The sequence below is a fragment of the Galeopterus variegatus genome, unplaced genomic scaffold (genome assembly GCF_000696425.1).
Source record: "Galeopterus variegatus unplaced genomic scaffold, G_variegatus-3.0.2 Scaffold430, whole genome shotgun sequence".
Classification (NCBI taxonomy): Eukaryota; Metazoa; Chordata; class Mammalia; order Dermoptera; family Cynocephalidae; genus Galeopterus; species Galeopterus variegatus.
Genome location: NW_007726541.1, coordinates 341,607 through 363,229, shown reverse-complemented (window position 1 = coordinate 363,229; position 21,623 = coordinate 341,607). Strand labels below are relative to the sequence as shown.

At 39.4% G+C, this 21,623-nt stretch overlaps 1 protein-coding gene across 1 annotated transcript in view; it reads left to right on the top strand.

Moving 5' to 3' along the window:
- Nucleotides 1–264: 264 nt before the first annotated feature.
- The window catches only part of LOC103587220 (phosphatase and actin regulator 1), a gene marked incomplete at its 3' end in the record, with an annotated part of 334,588 nt that continues 313,229 nt past the window's right edge, over nucleotides 265–21,623 (top strand). Inside the window, exons 1-3 of the mRNA XM_008568660.1 lie at nucleotides 265–445; nucleotides 1,020–1,113; nucleotides 2,346–2,501. Of these exons, the coding sequence (XP_008566882.1) occupies nucleotides 2,399–2,501 (103 nt within the window). The remainder of the gene's footprint in view (nucleotides 446–1,019; nucleotides 1,114–2,345; nucleotides 2,502–21,623) is intronic.

Here is a 21,623-nt window from a genome sequence, read left to right as displayed (position 1 = left end):
GCTTGCAATTATAATTATCCACCTTGTTTTGCAGCTCCAAATAAAAGTGGTGTTGCACCAAACCCTACTGGAGCAGACTTCATGTTGAGAAAGTACTCCACACCTTGGAGAGCCGAGGAGACATGAGAATCATTTTAAATGCAAATTAAATTGAGGGGGTAGCAGAGAAGAACACATAAAAGACAGTAAAACAAAACCTTTCAATTTTCTTAAATTAGCAGTCTAATGTGTTCTAAAGAGCAGCTCCACTCAGATCTCTTCTTAGGGGTTGCATTTCATCACAGTATAAAATGGGCAAATCCATCACTTTCCTCTGCTCAGTGCTCTTGAATCGAGATTGAAGGGAAAATTAGAAGCTGTTCATTTGGGCTTGCAGGCTCAGAAGCATTGCACAGCTTCCGTTTATGCTCTGCGGTGTCCTGTTGAAAAGGGTCAACACGTGCTGGTGAGTAGCTGCTAACTTCAAGACTCTTCTTTTCATTTATCTCTTTGGCTAGCTTTCCTTTACAGAAGGGGAAATCTCCCAAAAGATCGATGTTATAATGCATCTTTCAAAATCTGGGAAATTTCAGACAGCATTTTCAGCTTCTTCCAGTGACTGATTCGCAGAAGGGAAGAGAGTTATTTTCAGCCGAGATGCTGGTGACTGTTCAGCGTATTAATTATAACGGGATGTCTAACATATGCTAGCCAACATAGCCTTTCCCCATTCACCTCCCATTCCTGCTACTCTTAGGTCAGTATTAGCCACCCCCTACCATGATTTCTAGACAACTTGCTCATCATATTGTTTAATCATTTAACATTCTATTCTGTTATAATTACAAATCAAACTGAAACTTGAAATTATAAAAAATAAATCATTAAGCCACAAATCCATTTTTAAATAACTATGACATTTCCCTGCAAAAGAGATGGGAGTGGGGTGGGGCATGGCCCTGTGTGATGATTACATGTAGATTTTGATGGTTTTCTGCCAAAGTTGCACACGGGAAACTGGTAATTTTCTTCCTTCACAGGGGAGGGTTCAGAGAGGCTGAGGCTGGCGTCACCTTCTGTTGCTACGGTAACGAGTTCTGGCCATTTTATCTGAAAAAGGAAGTCCAGTGGACGGTATGTATTATTCATCACTGCTCTAATCAAACAATCAAAACTGTTTGCTTTCATCAGGAATATTTATTGGTATCAAAGACACTGGCTGAAACTGCTCTTGTTTTTCTGCCGACAGCTAGCCCTTGATTTTTTTGCAGTAAGTATAATTTGCTGTTTGGGTACCTCTGGGTATTTTTTAAAGTTTTCTCTTTCTGGACTTGGTTTCTTACATTAAAATATGTATGGTTAGAAAGAAAAACCAATTGGATTAGTCTTCTGAGCTTGATTTTAATGACTTTGCTTTATGACTTTTTTCAAAAAAAAAATATCCTGCATTAATAGAGATACTTCATTTCTGCAAGTATCAGGGAAAGCCTACGTAGGCTCAAAAAAAAAAAGGAATCCAACAGGCTGAATGTTTTCTGATGAAGTGTGTTCGCTGCCTGGCAGGCTAGTGCAGGATATTATGAGGATCATTGCAATGCCACAATAATAGTTGCTGTTCTACAGACCACAATTTGTTCCCAAAGGCAGCCTGCATCAGGCACAGGCAGGTGACGATCCTGTAGCACTTTATAAAATGTGCTGGAGGGAACCACTGAAAAAGGAGGAATTCCAGGCATTCCTACAGCAAACATGCTAGAGTGTGTCATGAACACAAGGCGTCTAGGAACAGAGCTCAGATTCCCAAGCAGTTCTCCCTGCTCAAGGGGAATCCTAATGTCCCTGAATGGAACTGAGGATCAACAGAACGGCTGATGCTCAATGATGCTGTTTATCACACAGACCTTTTGAAAACTGACAGCATGTGAATTTAACAGTGTATTTTCCAGCTAATACAGAGAAGGAAAGACTGGTATGTTATCTCTCTTTAGCCTGGATCATCTGTAATATTTTCCTGAGTAGAATATATTACTGTGTGTGTGTGTGTGTGTGTGTGTGTGTGTGTATGGCTGGCAGGTATGGGAATCCGAACCCTTGACCTTGATGTTACAGCACTGTGCTTTAACCAACTGAGTTAACTGGCCAGCCCATGGAATATATTACTTTTAATAAATATTGGCTAAATGTTCCATTTTCTCATACAATAGGAAAGCTATGTCAAGGGGTGGCTTTAGAATTGGAAATGTCAGTCAAATAGTTGGATATTATGATGGAATATTTTTATTTAAAAAATGTTAAGTATATATATAGAGAGAGATGCTTTATATAGGACAGTCTAAAATATTGTGGATTTTTTTTCCTCTTTATAGGGATCTAAGTGAACATTTTTTCTTCTCAAAACTCTGTGTTTGAAAGAGCAAGGATGGATTATCCCAAAATGGATTATTTTCTGGATGTGGAGTCTGCTCATAGACTCTTGGATGTTGAGTCAGCTCAAAGATTCTTCTACAGTCAAGGAGCTCAAGGTAATAAAATGGAGAAAGGGAGGAAAGTGCATCATGTGTTGGTTTTATATTAACAGTGCAGTGTAGGCTGTAGCAGTTTCAGCTCTGCTCTGAAAGCTCAACAATTGGGTATTTAAATTCAGTTCTGTCAAACTGCTGCTGAAATCGAGGAAGGTATACAGTAGAATAAATAAATCGCATTTCTTGGATGTGGTAAAAAAAAAAAAACAAAACCAACATACCTGACTTTTGGCACAAATGCCCCTCAGGTAGCTATGCTAGAAAACAATTCCCCCACTTCCTTGTATCCAAAGCCTGTGTCTGAAAAGAATCAGGGGTGCTTTTCTCTCTGGAGAATTTTAAATTTGCAGCCACTGCCTATGAGCAGATTTTAGGGCACCCTGGCCTAGATGACTGGAATTCAGCTGGATTAGGGGCTCCTGAGATCAGTGCTGAGCTTCTCTAGCTGCCTTTTCTATTTTAGATTAATTCAGTTACTGCCTTAGAGAAGTCACCGTGCACATTCGTGGAGCAGTAAGGAACGCACCTGCTGTGAGATGTGGCCGGTGTGTGCATTGTTATTACATATTACAAGATGGACAATTGAGGCTCCAGTTTGCTTCTTGTTCTGTGGGTGTATTTAGAATGTTTTGCCACCGTGTTAAAGAAAGATGCTGGAGTGTTTTATGGGATCACCTGACAGGCAGGAGATTTTTTAAAAACATATTTCCTATTTTCCATGGAATATTTGAGGTGCTCTGTCAAAGCAACCTGATGATGGGCATGTCCCAAATGGTACACTGAGAAGGAGGACAATGTACTTATGTTTAAATAGAAAAACAGTTAAATTATTGGAAATCACAAAGCAGAGCTGAGAAGAAAATGCAGTGTTTGATAACCCTGGTGTCTTTCAGTGTTGTAGGGTGATGGGTTCTTCACACAGGGCCGTGGGAATATCCTGCCTTGGCTGTCGCAAGTGGTCTTCTGAATTGGTTGTATCTCACTCTCAAGCCAATTTCTTGTGGCAACCTCGAGGAGCAAGCCTCCTCCTTCTCTGCTCCCATTTTCCAGGGCATGACCCAGTCTTCTTAAAGCCAAGAGTGGTTGATTTGCTTGGGTCACTTCTCATTAGCAGAGCTTCAATCAGCAAAAGTGACAGAATAGCTAATTCTCCTCATGCCTCTGGCTGTGGGGAGTCACAATGCTACTCTCAGCCACTTAACGAGACATAAAAATGTTACTGAAGAGCGAGGGAATGAGAGACCAGCCAGCACCTGCAGCCACTTCTGGGTCTGCCAGTAAGAAGATGCTAGAAGCAGAAATAGAATGCAAGCTGGAAGGGCGTGGGGCATGAGGCCAGGCTCAATCCCATCATCACCAGTCCCCAGTTTAAACATTGTTACATCAGGTCCATTCAACTTCAATGAGCAAATAATGTTGTGTGGTGGGGTCGTCTGCCTGCGCTGCACAGCAGGCTGTTGGCAAAGCAGAGAAAGGGGAGCAGCAGTTATTTATGGAGAATAGAGATGTCCACTTTGTCTTGCAATAGGGACAGTTTCAGCCCATGACTGTGCGCCCCGGGCTTTTACGGAAGGAAAGCAGGCAGGGTGTGGGAGGCTCAGAGGATACAAGGCAGCCTGCTGGTTGTCAGCAGATGGAGCTGGGGTCGGAGTGGTCAGAACTGTCACCGTCAGTGACTGGTTTAGACACCAGAGCTGGGTGATGAGGAAAATGCATGGGAGGTGGTAGTGTAAGCTACTGCTGCTCCCTGGCATCACATTCATTCGAGGGTAACCGGAATGCTCAAGGAATCCTGGAGTTGCAGGAGGGGTGGGGGTTCCTGAGACATCATCCAGGGCAGTGCTTCAAAACCCCAGACTCCGTGAGGCAGAAATCCAGGTGTAAGGCCTAGGAGTTTGTATTTTAAGCAAGAGCTCCAGTGATGGTTACTGGGCCAGCACATGGGTCCAGGGATGTGCATTTAAAAACCAGTCCAACCAGTCCAACCAGTCCAGTTTTCCCCACTTCCACCCCAGAACAGAAACACTGTCCTCAGCATTAGAGGCAGGATGTCACAGTGGTTACAGACTCCTCGGCAAAATGGAAATAACAGTGCCTAATTCTTAAGTTGTTAAGAGCATGCATGAGGAAAGATTTTAAAGTGCTTAAAACAGTGTCTGCCACATAAGAAACACTACACATAAGCAAATCGATAAAATAAACATCCCAGGCAAAAGGCCATCCCTCCTCTGTTTAAGATTTCATAAGGAAGCCACTGTCTTGCAAACAAGAAATGTGGCCTAATAGATGTTTTTCTATTTCTAGCAAAAAAAAAAATAATTGAAATTCCAAATAAATTTTAAAACACAGGGATTCTTTTCTTGTCCTATCAAAACCCAAATCAGAGTAAAACTGAAAAACAGTAAGAGCTCATCTTGGTGATCCTCATCCATCGCATCCTTCATTTTATTGTAAAGATGAGCACCCGTCTCCTTCCAGCTCCTTCCCCAGGGCCTCACCACCTAGGACCCTCACCCCAGGAGACTCCTTCCTCCCGGAGTTCCACTTCTACTCTTACTTGGGGATTGTCCCTGCATTGCACGGGCTCCTCTACTGCAGCAACATCCACTTTGCACAGGCTCCCAGTCTTTCCTGGTAAAGGGCTCTAAGTGCCAGGGCCTGCAGCCCTCCCTTTCCAAACCAAATGCAAACATTTTAGCATAACTAAAGCCTGTTTGTTTCTAAGCAATGGCAGGGCTCTGAGGACCAGGGAGTATGGGGACTGGGAAATGCATCTGTATAATTGGGGTCTTGTGCTGCTGCTTAACCACACCACACAGCAGCTCTCTACTCAGCCAGTCCAGCTCCAGTGCAGAGGACATTAGTAAGGCCAAGTAGCCACAATCTGTTAACTTCTTCTTTTATAAAAAGGTCTGATTGAGATTGCAATACAGAGTTGAGTACCTGGAACTTGGATGACCTAAGACTTGTTTAGCTAAACTGTTGTGTGATTATTGCATTGTTGAGTTGTCCATTCTCACTGTCCTGCAGATATTTTTACAGACCGATCAAGTGTTCTAACAGATGTAAGTACTTTTAAAGGGGAAAGCAAGAAAATCTGAGTTTTTCTCCCTCATTTCCCACTTGACTATCCTTACATCAATTTATTTACAAATTTATAAAGTTCTAGGAAAACAGCACCTTCTATATCAATTATGTGCAAAATGTTTATCCAAAGCAACAGTTCCAGAATTATGATGTTTTTGACTCCCTCGTAGTTGTTTTTTAATTTTTCTTGGAAAGTGACAAAAGCCTGCTCCTAAGTGGAGGATGTTTTAGCTAGTTAGTGAAGGAAGAATCCAGGAGGGTGAGAAGATGAAAAAGAAGGAAGAAAGCAATCTGTCATGGGACAGATTCTTTTGGAAGTCCCTGAGATTCTCAGAGATCAGTGCTCTGTTCTGCTGAATAAAGCAGCTTGTTATTTTCTCCCGTCTCCGCTTTTCCTTGGTCTGACACTGAGGTGGCGAAGATCACATCCTCTCCCAGAATTCTACTTTAGAAAGCATGATGTGTTGCAGAGAGCAGAAAACAGTCCAGGGTCATTCGGTTTGCCTCCTGTCAGTGAAAGATGTTCTCCTGAGTAACGCGTGAGAGGTCGGTCAACAGGAAATCCTGCTGACACAGGGAGTTCTGTGAAGGTCTCCTTTAACTCAGAAGGAGAATTCTGGAGGTTGAAGATGCACATGGTGTCAAAGGTCAGCCAGGTCTGGATGTCACATCATTAGAGTTCACGCATCTTTCAGGTTTCTGATGATAATTCCACACACTAATCTTCAGACTGTAATTTTGTAGTGAACAATTGAACTGGGAGGGAAGTTAGTTTGTAAAATCACAAAATTAGCATCATGAGATTTTCAAGTTGAAATGGACAGTATGGACCACTGATTCTCTTGGGCTCCTCCCTAATCCAACTAAAACAGAACCTGAGAGGGCCAGAGTCCAGCCCCAGTGCTGTGTGTTCAACAAGCCGTGGGTTATTCTGATGAACACTGAAGGCTGAGAACCACCCTATGGATATCAGTCACTTGCTACTCAGGGTGTGGTCCCAGACTAACAGCCAGATTCACCAAGGAGCTTGTTAGGACAGCAGAATTTTAGGCCCCACCCCAGATCTAGAAAACCAGAATCTGCATTTTAACAAGATTTTCAGGTAATTTATATTAAGGTTTGAGAAACAATGATTGAATCCAGTGCACATTAGAAACACCTGGAGAATTTTTACAACCTCAAGGCTGGAGTCTCACTGCTGACCCATTAAATCGGGATCTCAGGATGAGCACACACGTGGGAATTCTTTTAATTGCCCCCAGGTGATTCAAAGGGCCAGCCAGAGCTGAGAGCTATTGACCTCCCATTTCATAGTACAGGAGGTTTTAGCACATTGTGCAGCTATTCTTGCCTGAAAGTCTTTATCTAGTCTTCCTCTTCAAATGAATCCAAAACACTGGAAAGGTACAAATGGACTTCAGTAAAGGACCACGTACCAGGGCTGCGCTTTGCATATTCATTGTATCCTTTAATCTCCAAAGAAACTTTGGGATGTAGGAATTATAATGCACATGTTGCAGATGACAAAACTAAAGAATGACACAATGAGAAGGTGAAGTATTTCAGAAAGGGCTATGCATTTGTTTTTTATTTTGGTGGCTGGCCAGTACGGGGGATCCAAACCCTGGACCTTGGTGTTATCACCATCACACTCTAATCAGCTGAACCAACAGGCCAGCCCTGGGCTATATGTTTAGACAGTAGCAGAGCCAGGATTTGAAATCAAGTATGTCTGCCTCCAAAGCCCAAGCTGTTTTGTTTAAGGCCTCATGCTGCTTATTGGGCAGATGCACCTTCTCAGCCAGTCAGGTTGATAAAATCAATCCTGCAGGTCAGTGAAGTTAATATTAGTGATGACATCACACTTCCAGAGATAGTGAAGCTGAAGCTCAGAGTGGTTCAGCCACACGCCCAAATCACACAGCTTATAAAAGAAAGCCAGATCTCATCTTATCACACCCATGCCCTTTCCGCTGCACGAGGTTTCTTTTTCTCAAAGATCATCAATATCCTTGGACATTCAAATTACCTTCTAAAGGGAAAGTACATTAGAAGATGGCCCGTTGACTAAAGTCACTAGACAATCAAATTTATGACTCCTGCTAACAATTTCCCCTCTTTTATCATTTTAAATAACTCTTGGCATTAGAACCAGGCGCTGTAGTCATTGTTACTCATCATAATGCACCTTTTCTACATTGTCTTGTTAAACAAAGGGAAATGCCAGTTTTTGACAAGTGATGAATGCCACAGTGAGCTGCTGAGTCGCTTTAAGTTGTTTCTGGAAATAGAGAGGAATTCACTAAAACCCCCTCTCTCAATCATTTCCCTCAAACCCCCTCCCACTTCCACCCTTTGCCCACCCTGTGAAATCTGTCATAACAGCTGGCTTTTGAATCTTTAGCTTTCAGTTCAATGTTCTCTAAACCTAAACTCTGAGCCTCTGGGACTTCTTAACATAGCCCTGAGAGACAAAGACATTGGGTCGCACTCAGTAGCAAATCACTAACAATAGTCACCAACACAATGCGCTCATGCTCTCTCCTTTCCTGTGTTTATGCAAGACCCAGTCCCACTGTCACCTCCTCTTTGAAGCGTGGCCTGACTTTTCCAGGTTATTCTCCCATAGCATTCTGTTCATGCCACATTGTAGCCATTGTCATGTCACATGATTGTGCCTCCACCACTCCGTAGATGCATGAGCTCAGAAAGTGGTTCCACTTCTCCAAGTCTCAGGTTCCTTACCAAAATAGGTATGATGCTAGCTCCAACTCCACAGGGGCTTTTGAGAATTAAATGAGCTATTCCTGTATAGTGTTTAGTTCATTAGCTGTTATTTTAATTAGTTATCAATACTATCGTTTTATTATTACTTAAGTGTCTTACCTACCTCGATCCTGATCTCTTTAAGTACCTTTTCCTTGGTATCTAGTATCATCGTTAATATACAACAAAAGCATTAAGATTTATTAAATGTCTCTATTGAACTGATGGAATGAAAAGGCTTAAATCTGCACCACAAAGAAAAACTTTGGATTCAGGGAAACTTGTTGATTCAAGATTTGGAGAATAGAACCTCCTGAGACCTTTAAAAAATTAAAATCTTCAGTTGAAAGTGGAGACTGCATAAGACTGAAGGGAGGGACATGTAACAATAGTGTTGAAATACGTAGAGATCTAGGAAATGGAAGAAAGTCATCAACTCTGCTACATCGCCTATAAAGCGGAAGAAATTTTAAAAATTAAAAGCAAAAAGAAAATATAACAGGAAGACTTTAGGTATATTATTAAAGAAAATTAACCTTTCAAAATAGATTTCTAGGGATCCCTGAATGGTATCCTTCTTATGAGGACTTTTTAATATACACTGGTCTGTGATGACTGAATTTTTATTCTGCATAAAAGTAGAATTATGGATTAGGTGACCACTTAACTTTGACTGTGATGAGCTCCATTGAGATCAATTCAAAAGCTTCTCTGAACATGTTCAGGAAACTAGCTCTGAGCTCCACCTTAATTGGATCCCTTTTTCCCTCCCTTCTTTAGAGCTTTACTGCCTAGTCTAGTCCTCATACTTTTTGGCTGATTAATCCTCAAACCATCTACCATTCACACTCCTGATCCCAGCCACACTCAAAGGAAGGCGGCTGTAGATACCCACCAAAGCCACGCAGTGGAAACACACAGTGAGAACCCCTCGCTGAAAGGCTGGCCTTGCTGTTTTAGGAGTCTTGCTCAAGGGTGCCAGGTTGTCTTCCTCCTCCATGCCTGTCCCTGAGACCTTCATGTCATGGTCTTAGGCGTGGCTCATATCTGGACCTGCAGGTCTGATTGCTCCGGAAGGACCAGGGAAGGAATAGTGGTTGCAAGAAAACCCAATCCTCATTTGGGACATGATTGCCAATCAGACTATAAACTTTCCCATTCACCAGTCTGGTGTCCTTCCACCTGCCCCTCAGAGTCCTGCTAGGACCAGCACAGCAAAATCACCACATTTTTATTGGTTCATTATCCAAGTCGTTTACATGTAATCATACTATTTCCCAGACCCTTGTTGCAGAGAAGTGCTTGAAATGATAATTTTTTAATAGCCACACATCTTGTTTTTATTGTGCTCAAGCCATCACCTTCAACAACTACTTGTATTTTGGTTTTTAAATTTTCTTCTCTATAACTGTAGTCAGGAAGCAGCACGATGTTTCCCTCACGGATGACAAACTAACCACTAAGCCTACCCTCCTAACCTCACACACATTGCATTTCAGACCTCTCATTGATCACATCCAGGCTCTCCAAATGACAAAGAGAATGAAGGCAGATCACAAGGAAAAATATTGCAGAGATAGCCAGCCCACCAATTCTGTAGATGAGTAGATGACCGTGCAATCCAATGCTCCGTTTCTGGAGCGCGCCCTTGGAAGAGGACAATTCTTGGTACACAAAGTAGCATTGTTGGTGCCCATAGTTTGTCTGCACCAGCCTCCCACTGCACTTAGTGCCAGTGCCTCAGCCTTGCCATGCATTGTAATTCAGGGCCCATATGTAAAGTAGGACATGGGGACAAGGGGAAGAGAGAGAAAATGAGAGAATGGACTACAGAGAGGAAGCAAATGAAGTTAAAATACAACAAAATAATTCCAATTAATAACTCCTGCTCTCACATAAGGCATAAGAGAAAGCGGATTAGAGGCAGCCCACACTCAGCCAGCATCAGATCCAGCCCAGTTAGCATGAACCATTCTCAGGTGCTTGCAAAAGAATTCTCCCTCATTTGCCCAAACCAATCTGTTTTCTCGAAGACTTTCAGTACCACCCTCTGTGCCTGGGCTGGCAGAGGCAAGGATGTGGAACACATCCAAAGCAGCTCATGGCCCATACCACTTTTAGTATGTTAAAGAATTTCTCAGTCAGAAATTTGGCAGGCACACTTACACAATGCCACTAAATAAATATCGGTATTAAATTGGACTTCTGAAATACGACGACTGAACAGAGAGATTATCTTCAAGATCTATGTATTTTTTTTTCAATGATAGAAGCAAAACAAGGGTAATATCAAAGACTTTGGCCAAAAAAGTTGGAGAGTAAAATCAACTCCACACAACTATTTAAATTTTTTATATTTACTTTCTTTCCCTTTCACTACAAACGAAATTGGGGGTATGAATAAAATATTTTCATACATTGGCTGAGGAATGTTATAGTGTTTTAGAACTTGAGTTTTAGAGCCATGCAGCTCTGAGTTCAAACTATTATTTCCACTTCCTCGCTTGTGACTTTAGCCAAGTCTTTTAATCTCTCTTTGTCTCACTTTTCTCTTTTGAATGAAAATGACAGTAATAAGAGTTCTGAACCCAGAGGATTATCTTGAGGATTAAGTGAAACAAAATAGCATTTCACAAACTGGGGTACAATATAAAATTTTCACATAATATACAAACTCTTTTCTAATAATAAAGTATTTGTTTTACTGTGTTTTAGAAAAATGAAAATGGAAAAAAATTCAATTGAAGTATACAATATATAAGCAGCACTGTATACTTAAGAACTACTGCTTAAAACAAGCAATATAGGAAAAAGTAGGCTGATTAAAGTCCATTTAAGGAAAAACCTTAAGTAAATAATAACGTAGATGGCACTTGGTTGTAGCACAATGCATAAAAGTGATACAGGAATGACTGAAGCTTGGAAACACTGAACAAATAAAATATAAAGCACTAAGTAAAGTATCAAGTGCCTAAAACACATTAAATAAGTGTTAGCAATTATGTTAATTATGCTTTAATTTTGTCAAGCATCAGAGGAAAGCGGCAGAGCTTCAGCTTACCCCAGAGAGATCCCTCACCCCATTTCCTCTCTGATGCTGTTTATTCCTAGTTCAAATTTCTAAGCCCTTTGGAAATGTGAAACTGCTTTAAATCACAATAACAAGAAAGAGCAACAACACTTTGATTTTAAAATAAAATTACTAACAAAATCCAAAACAATCCTACCCCTGGGTAACGTAAGCTAAACTGTACTGATCGGTTTATCAGAGACATAGGTGTGTTTCCAAGTTGGCATCCAAGACAAGATGACAATTAACTTGCATTTGAGTTAGACTGGGGGAGAAGAAAAAAGAATATTCTAGGCAGTGTGAAATACATGCGATAAGGCATAAACATATGAAAAATATGATACATTAGGGGAACTGCTATACTATGCCTAGACTGAAAGGTTATATTGTAGACATGGGGAATGGCAAGAGAAGAGACTAGAACAGTAGGCAGGAGCCAACACATGCAAAGCTTTGTATCTAAACTAAGGGATTCCAAAGCTGATACTGGATCCACTAAAGAATCTAATACAGAGGAGATCTGTTGTCAGATCTGTTTTTATAAAGGTCACAAATATGGAGGACAGGTTGGGGAGTAAGACTAAATACAAAAAGAACCATCAGGAGGCTACTGCAGTAATCCAAAGAAGTAAAGACAGCCTGGAAAGGGGACAGTGATCCAAAGAAGTAAAGACAGCCTGGAAAGGGGACTGACGAGTGAATTCAGAAGGGGAGAGGATCCTGGAAATATTAGGATTCTTTCCAGATTATGCGGTGATGGAGAGAGTGGCCAGAAAATGAGAGAAGGGTACTTTAGAGGATCCCCAGGTGTTATACTTGGACACACTGATGTGTGATAAGAGAGGGAAGATAGAAAGAGAAAAGATGGGGGGAGGGGGAGAAAGGGTAGAGAAGTTCAATTGACAGCATATTGAATTTGGAGATCCTATGGACTATCCAAGCATAGATTACTAGTTGGAATAAGTTCTATGGGTCTAAAGCTTGATACAGAGATCTTTAAAAGCCATCTGAAATATTTCATGTGCCTAGTTAATTTCTAATGTAGCTTCACTAACATGTTTTACGTTTCCCTCTGAAAATGTGGTTCCACGGGGCCTTTAAATTTGCTTTCACGTTATTTAGAAGATTGGGAGTCTGTTTAAAGAAAATATATTTTTTCTAAATTAAATGTTTTTGCTATAAATACAATATTTTCTCCCTAGCACTAGTACTTAAAGTTAATAGTCCGTTTGAAATATTTACATGAACCAAATGTTTGCAGTTACCAAGATTATTTCAAATTCTGGCTTGTGTTTTCCTAAGAAGCAATATTCTGAGTTAACACTTACAAGGTCATCTAAAGAAAACAATATTTTTAAAAAAATCTCAATGCAACTCAACCACTTTATAGAACTATAGCTTGTCATAGAATGTTGCATAAAAGGGGAAAAAAGAGATTCCGCTATTGCTGGTTAAAAATAGATCTTACTTTCTTTTGAACCTATGCAGTAAGATATTCTGTTCCATTTAGTTGGTTGTTCTCTGTGTGGTGACCAAATTTGATAGGTGACAGGCAGAGAAGAAACTATTTGACTTAGCCCAACTTAATTCTTGTCTTTGGAAAGCAAAATCACCCTATAAATATCATACCATGAGACCCATATTTGGTGCTAGCTCAATAATCTGGATATGTACACTGATCTTGTAAAAGGAAATGAGTACGGATACTCATACTGTGTGCCAGAGGCTTTGTATTTATTGTCTCATTTGATCCACAGAAAGGAAATTTATTCAGTATATGTTATTATCCTCATTTTACAGAAGAAGTAATCCATGTTTCTAATAATGAAATACCCTTCCAATGTCGTACAGCTATTAGCAACAAAGGCAGAATTACAATCCTGATTTTAATCTTATGTAATTATATGTATGTAAAATTTTATGTAATGACACTCTTAAGTTCAGGTTCTTAAAAGGATTCTTTACCGCTTTTTCCTTGGGACACTACCACCATGGGATGGTAGGACTTCCGTCCCTTAGGCTGAATTGCGGAGTATGTGATTTACTTATAATTTCTGCAGGAAAGGCAGGGGGCAATCTGCCTAAGTCCCCATGAGAATTTCTTATGATACTCATAACTCATTTTTGTCTTTCACTACCAAAGTAATACAGAATAATTATAGAAAACTTAAATAATACAAACAACAAAGTAAAACGTAACTAGCTCCATCATCTAAAAATAGGCACTGTTTACAATCTGGTTAATATTCTCACATTCTTTTCATACACATGCGCACACACATACATATTTTTTTTTAACCTAAATCAAGCTCCTCAGATGTATTACATTTAATTTTTCTCTGTCTTAATTTTAAAAATTTAAAGGATTCTTCTTACTTTGGAGTAGATGATTCTAAATGATGCATGAAATAATCAGACACAGTTTGGACTAAGAGAGAAAGGTCAACCATGCTTTGTTTTGGCCCAAAGGGTGTCTTTGCCAGCTGGGTTGATGTCCCTGGATCTGTTCTGCCGTTATTTACTAGACAGAATCTCTGACTAATACTGTGATCTAATCACTGTAATCAGCCCATCTGCAGACACAACAACATGCAAATAAAGTATCTATATAATCTATATCGGGCAGGTCTTCTCTCCTAGATCCATACCTTTAAAAATTGTTTTCACCCCTTCAAAATTACGATATGCTTTTGGCTTTGTTATAGACAGATTCAACATTTCATTACATACCACAAGCAAGCACCCAGATCTTTTTAATGTTGCATTTAACTGTACAATTACTACAATAATAGAACATTAGAACTGGAAGGGACTTAATTCAACTGGCTCATTTTACACGTGGTCAGACTGATGCTCAGGGAAGAAAGAAAAAGCAGATATTGTTTATTAAATACCTATCATATACCAGTTGTTATGCATGTTCATTTCATTCAAAACCACAAACTGATGAATTAGATATTATTGCCCCCAATTAGTAGGAAATTAAAGCTCAGAGAAATCAAAAAACTGACCTAATATCACACAACTATGAAGAAGTGGAGCCAGGATTCAAACATGAATCTTTCTGACCTCACGGCTTTACCCTACAACACCTTGCCTTTCCGGAGAGATTTGACTTATCTAAACCAGACAGCTAGATGGTAGCAGAGTGGGAGGTAGACCCCAATTTTCTGATGTCTAGTCTCATGCCCATATTTCTACACCCTGCTCTCTTGTTGTATATGGGGCTCAAATGGCATTCAAGCCCACAGCCTTTGCCTTTGAGTTTACTGTGCAAGTAACCAAGCCCAGGAGTTTGCCACGCAAAGATATGTCCAGATATATGTCACCCATTTGTACACTAAACATGAATTAGATCCTTTATATTTCAAATCATGTCATTAATTACAGCTACTCTACTGAAAACCAACCATGTGGAAAATATGAAATCAAAATAAATAAGGCTTCATATTACCAGTATGATTAAACAAGATTGGAAAAGTGACTTGTACATCTTAACCAGTCATGTTCCACATTTAAGTGATGGAAAGCTGCTTGGGTTTAGGTCCAGCTCAGTTCGACACACAAAGCCTGAAGCACATTTTACTTTTCTGCATCTAGCATGTTTTAGCAGCCAGCCCCCAGCCACTCTGTACAGTTCTACTTTAAGAAACTGGGAGGAAAGAAAGCAACGAACATTTGTTGCCCGCCTACCATTTGTCAGGCTCTGTGTTAGGTGTTTTACATTTATTATATAATGTTTTATCCTCCAAGATCCAATGAGAGAGTTTATTTTAGTTATAGTTTACATATAAGGAAACCAAAGCTTGGAGAGCACACTAACTTTTTACAAGGTCTAATAAGCTCTGGAATTATGCCAAGGTTTAATTTCACAACCACAGCCTCATTTGGAGCTGGCTAGTAATAATAGTTTTAACATAATAAATGTTTATCAGGAATTTTCTTTGCCAAAGACTACGCAGATTATATGTTTGAATCCTCATAGCAACCCTAAGATGCAGGTATTATGTTAGTTCCATTTGGGAGATGCACAAGAGGTAAGTGACTTGCATGAAGTCATACAGCTACTGAGTATGAAACCTGGATAGAAACTTACGAAGGCTCACCTCAAAACCTGTGCTGTTAATCATGACTTCACACTGTCTGGAAGGGAAATAAAATCTGCATTACTTTGCTTGTATCTTCATACAAAGTGAAAATTACAAGGTGCCACAAGGTAAGCAGAGATAAAGAGGAAGATAGTACATCCTCACAGTGGTGCTGGACTGGGAGTGGAAATAAAAACATTTCAGCCATTGAGGATGAGCAGAGTTTAGATATGCAAAAATGGGGAGGAGAAGGAAAAGAAAGGTTTTCCCCTGAGGAGATTTGTACTGTCACTTAATTTTTGTTTGGATCTTCTGTCTTAAGATTTGCTAATTGATCCATCACACTGGTTAAGATTTGGGTTTTCTGATAGACACAGATAGCAACTAAATATTCGTAACTGATGCTCTGAGTCTTCTGAGGACTCATGGGTATTATTTATCTATTGTTGCATGTCAAGTCACCCCAAAACTTAGTGGCTTAAGACAACAAACAATTATCTTACAGTCTCTGTGGGCTAGGAATTTGGGGGTGTCTTACCTGGACAGTTTTGATTTAGGGTCTGAAGTCACAATCAGGATATTGGCCAGGGCTGCAGTCATCCGAAGGCTTGACTGGATTTTCTGAGGTGGCTCACGCACATGGCACATGGCAGGAATTCTTTGCTATGTGAGCTTCTCCACAGGCTGCTTGAATGTCCCCATGACATCACAGCTGGCTTCCCCAAAGCAAGCAACTCAAAGAGAAAGCAGGCAGAAGCTACTATGTCATTTATGGCCTAACTTTAGAAGTGATATACCATCACTTCTACCATATTCTAGTAGTCACAGAGACCTACCCTGGTTGAATGTGGTAGGGTACTACACAAGAGCATGAGTTGGGGGTCATTGGGGACCACTTTGAAGGCTGGCCATTACAACATATAAGTCTTTATAGGAGCAGAAATTTTTCAGAAGAGAGAATATGGCTTCTGTACTTAAACGAGTTTTGTTAATATGTTTTATATCATCAAGTAATTCTTAAGTTAGGTATAATTTTGCATAGACCAAAATTATGGCCCTCTGGGAGAGAAGTCAAAATGCCAGTGTTAGGGTAGCTATTGAATAGTCTTGCATACATCTATACCCAAGCATCAATTCAAGAAAAGTTAGGTATTCAAGCCTTAAAGAAGAGTTAAAGCAAAGTCAATATTGGACCCATACTGTTATAGGAAACTCGGCTGGCCTGAATGCCCAGGAGTGAATCCATCTCTCTGGGAAACCACCTCTTTTGGGGTGTGGCTGTACAAGAGGTGGACTTCACCACTCCACAATTCTATTCATGTGGACTGTGATGTGAACGGTGTACCCTTGAAGTTGTGCAGCATGAAAGACCTGAATTGCGGCCAATAGGAACACTGTGGAGCCAGAATCCTGGGAAGCAATGGTAAAAGCAAGGCAGCCACCCACTCTTTCTTGTGGACCCCATGAAATCAGCCCCATGTAAAAGAGAATTAATGTCAGCACTTTGTAGAGTGGACAGCTCCTTTAATAACAAGTTGCAGCAGAGAACTGAGATGCAGATATAACAATTCCAGGGGAGAGGTGGTTAGGGAGAAATTGGTAAAGGGCCAAAAAAAAATGTTTACATTGTGTAATGATATTTTTTAAAAGAGAGAGAAGAAAACAATCCTCAGGTGTTTGGTTTGATGGCAAAGTATGAGTACATATAGAAAATAGAGAAGGTTGCAAGATCTATGTACTAAATTTAGTTGTATAAAAAGTTCAAAAACCTTTTCGGTATATTTTTGTTAAACCTATTTAGGATTTGCAGGCTACAAGCTACTAATGTAAATTGGGTTGATATTATAGTTAATGACATTCATCCTCATTGTTTACATTTAGTATTTTCTACGTGACTGAGTTTCAATATTGTCACTGTAATTAGTGACATTGTACTGGGTTTAACATGTAAAGGTTCTTATATTTCTAACTCAAATATGTAAAACAGTAAAATATACTTCATCTATCCAGCCGAGATTCTTAATCTGCTTCACTATAATACCCCAGAATCAATTTTTTAACAAAAACTCAAAGGCCTCCAGTAAATCCAGGACAGACTATCCTTAATATTTTATTTATTTATTTTTTGTCTTTTTTGTGACCGGTAAGGGGATCGCAAACCTTGGCTTGGTGTTGCCCACACCGCGCTCAGCCAGTGAGCACACCGGCCACCCATATATAGGATCTGAACCTGCAGCGGGAGCGCTGCTGCGCTCCCAGCGCTGCACTCTCCCGAGTGCGCCACAGGGTCGGCCCAGACCATCCTCGATATTAAGACTATATTTGTCCACAACCTGTGGCAATACCTGGTAATGCTAATTTTTCAGAAAAATTTAAAGTAAGGGTGGGCCTTCATCTCTAACTTTCGGAAACTCTCCTAAATAGAAAGGAAAAAACATGTTTTTACTAGTACTTTTAAACTTTTATTGGAAATAATTTAAGACTTACAGAAAAGTTGCAAAAATAAAATAGTACAAATAGCATGTATGTAGTCTTTACTCAGATTCACCAATAGATAACATTTTACTCCATTTTCTCTCTCTTGTCTCTGTCTGTGTATATCTAACTATCCGTCTACCTAGATAGGAGTGTAAAAGTGTGTTTGTGGATATATGAGGCTACTTCAAAAAGTGTGTTACCTTTTAATTCTATTTTTCCATGAACTTTTTGAGGTACCTTCATATTTCTGTATATATATGTATACAACACACATGCACACACAAATGCATATGTAAATAGATCTAAAGAGAGAGAAGGGGGAAAGAGAAAGGATATATATGCATGATTGTGTGTGTGCATTTTTATATATGATTATATTTGTGATTATATGTAATCTAATAAATATATATATATAGTTTTTTTCTAATCCACTATGGTCCTTTATTCCCAATACTTGAGTGTACATTTCCTAAGAACAGAGATAGTCTCTTTCACAACCACAGCACATCTATCAGCTGCAGTAAATGTGACATTAATACTTTAATTTCATCTGCTCTCTGCATTTTAATTTTGTCAGTTGGCCCAATAATGTTCTTCATAGTATTTTTCCCCTCCAGGACAGAATCCAGTCTATGGTCAGATGAGTCTAAGGTTAGGGTCCAGTACAGAGTCCAGTGTAGGGTCAGGTCTCTTTTGCATTGTTTAATCTGGAACATTGCAACACCCTTAATTTGTCTTTTGGAAAGTTGTCATTTGTGAAAGCTACAGTTTCTCTCCCTCTTTTTAACCGACCATTTCTAATTTGGGGGTTGCCTGACATTTTCTCATGATTAGACTCAGGTTTATGTGTTTGAGGCTGAAATATTCCAAAGGTGACAGTATGTGTTTCTCTAGGTGTCACATCTGGATGCACACAATGTCCCTCTGTCCCTCACGGGTGATGATAATTTTGATTGCTCAGTCCAGATGCTGTACAATTTATATCTTGAAACTAGTAAGTGTGTACAGGGGGGAAACTTAAGACAATGAAAATATCCTGCTCATCATCAACATTTCCCCCTAGATTAAGCATCCATTATTGGTTCTTGCTTATCTTTACTACGGTGGTTGCAAAATGATGATTTTCTGACTCTAGCACCCCCTCCATGTCGACGAGTGAGCTCTCAGCATTCTGCTGTAAGCAAGAGGCCTCCCTTTCCTACATTTATATATTTATTTATTTATTTATTTAATTTTGCCAGTGTTTATCCATTTATTATCAGGATATTTGAGTACCTATTTTTAATCATCTATTATTCATTAGTGAACTTCATCATTTTTCTGTGTTCAAATTGTCCCAGATTTGGCCAATGCAAGTCCCTTCAAGCTGGCTCCTGAGTTCTTGTGACATGTCCCTTTCACTTTGGGGAATGCTGCCTTCACAAGGCATAACGAGGCTTACCTGAGCATGACAAGAAGCCCACTGTCATCATTCTTTCCTTATTCCTTACATATACTTCCAATCCAGTTATTTTGTTGTTGTTAATGCAGCTCAGGATGCTCAGAATAGAATGTTTAAAAGATTATGGTTAACAGAGATAGATAAGATAATAGCCTAAAAATACGGGTGAGACATACAAAACTATAGAATTTTGGAATAGCAGAATGTTGATATTCACAAAGAAAGCCCATGTCATTAATAAATTATTTCAATTAATTAATGTATTTATTATTGATAGTGTGGTTTTATACATATTTAGTACTTATCTTCAGTGCAATAATTCTTAAAAGTAATCACCTTTTCTAAAATGTATAACCACCACCCCACCAGATCAAGACCCAGAATATTTCCCACATCCCAAAAGTTTCCTCCGTTCCCCCTTAAAGACAATATTTCTCCCATCAACCTACTATCACAATATTAGTTTGCTTCTTCTTGAACTTCATATAAATGAGTCATACAACATATACTCTTTTAGGTCTGCCTTCTTTTGTTCAACATTATGTCTGGGAGATTCATTCATCTTGTCGCTTGTAGCAGCAATTTATTCTTTTCCACTTTTTATGTAGTATGATGCTGTACGAAGATATGGATTTTTTCCTGTTTGGTTCCACTATAACTAAGTCTTCTATGGGCATGTTTGTCCATGTGATTGGATGTGTTTACCCATGTTTATGTAAACATACATAAAGTTCTCCAAGGTGATTTTACATGTTTATATTTCCACCAACAATGTATGAATGTTCCAATTCCTCCATATCCTCAGCAATACTTTGCATTCAATGATTTCTAAATTTTAGCCAGATTGGTGGATGCAATGATATCTCATTGAAGCTATAATTTTAATTTACCTACAGTAGTGATGCTGAGCATCTTTTAATATGCTTACTGGACATTTGGATATCCTTTTTTGTGGAGTACCTGTTCAAGTCTTTGTTCTATTTTTTTTTAATTGAATTGAATTGTCTGCCTTTTCATTATTGTTTAGGGAGTTCTTAATATATTCTGGTTACAAGTTCTTTGTCATATTGTGTAGTGAACACATCTTTTTTCCAGTCTGCAAATTGCCTTTCTTTTCTTTCTTTTTATTGCATATTTTAACACATATGACATATTTTGATATACATAAACATAGTGAAATGACTACTGTAGTGAAAAATTTAACATGTCCGTCTTCTCACATAGCTACCTTTTCTTGCAGTATGAGCACCTGAAATCTACTCTTATAGCAAGTTTCCAGTATAAAATACAATATTAACTATAGTCATCATGCTGTACATTAGATCTCTAGACTTATTCATCCTAAATAGCAGCTTTGTATCCTTGACCAACAGCTTCCCGTTTCCTGCCTTCCCCACACCTGGTAACCATCATTCTACTTTCTGTTTCCATGTATTCAACATTTTTTTTAGATTCCACATAAAAGTGAGATCACACAGTATTTTTCTTTGTGTCTGGCTTATTTCATGTAGCATAATATACTCCAGGTTTATACATGTTGTTGCAAATGGCAGTGTCTCTTTCTTTGAAGACTGAATAATATTCGTGTATGCATATGTGTGTGGGTGTGTGTGATCACATTTTCTTTATTCATTTATCTGTTGACAAACACTTAGGTTGTTTCCATTTCTTGGCTATTGTGAATAATGCTGCATCGAACATGGGAGTGCAGATATCTCTTTAACATACTGATTTGATTTCCTTTGAATATATACCCAGGAGTGAATCATATGGTAGTTCTATTTTCAACTTTTTGAGGAACCTCCGTGATGTTTTCCATAATAGCTGTACCAATTTACGTTCCCACCAGCAGTGTGCAAGGATTCCCTCTTCTTCACACCCTTGTCAATACTTGTTATCTCTTGTCTTTTTGTTAATAGTGATTCTAACACCAGTCAGGTAATATCTCACTGTAGTTTTGATTTGCATCTTTCTAATGAGTAGTGATGTTGAGCACTTTTTCATATATCTGTTGGCTCTTTGTAGGTCTTTTTTGGAAAAATGTCTATTTGAGACTTGCCTTTTCACTTTCCTAATGGTGTCTCTCTTTTTTAAAAGATGAAATGTTTGGGCCGGCCCGGTGGCGCACTGCTACAGTGCGCCGTTTGGGAGCGCGGTGGCGCTCCCGCCGAGGGTTCGGATGCCACATACAG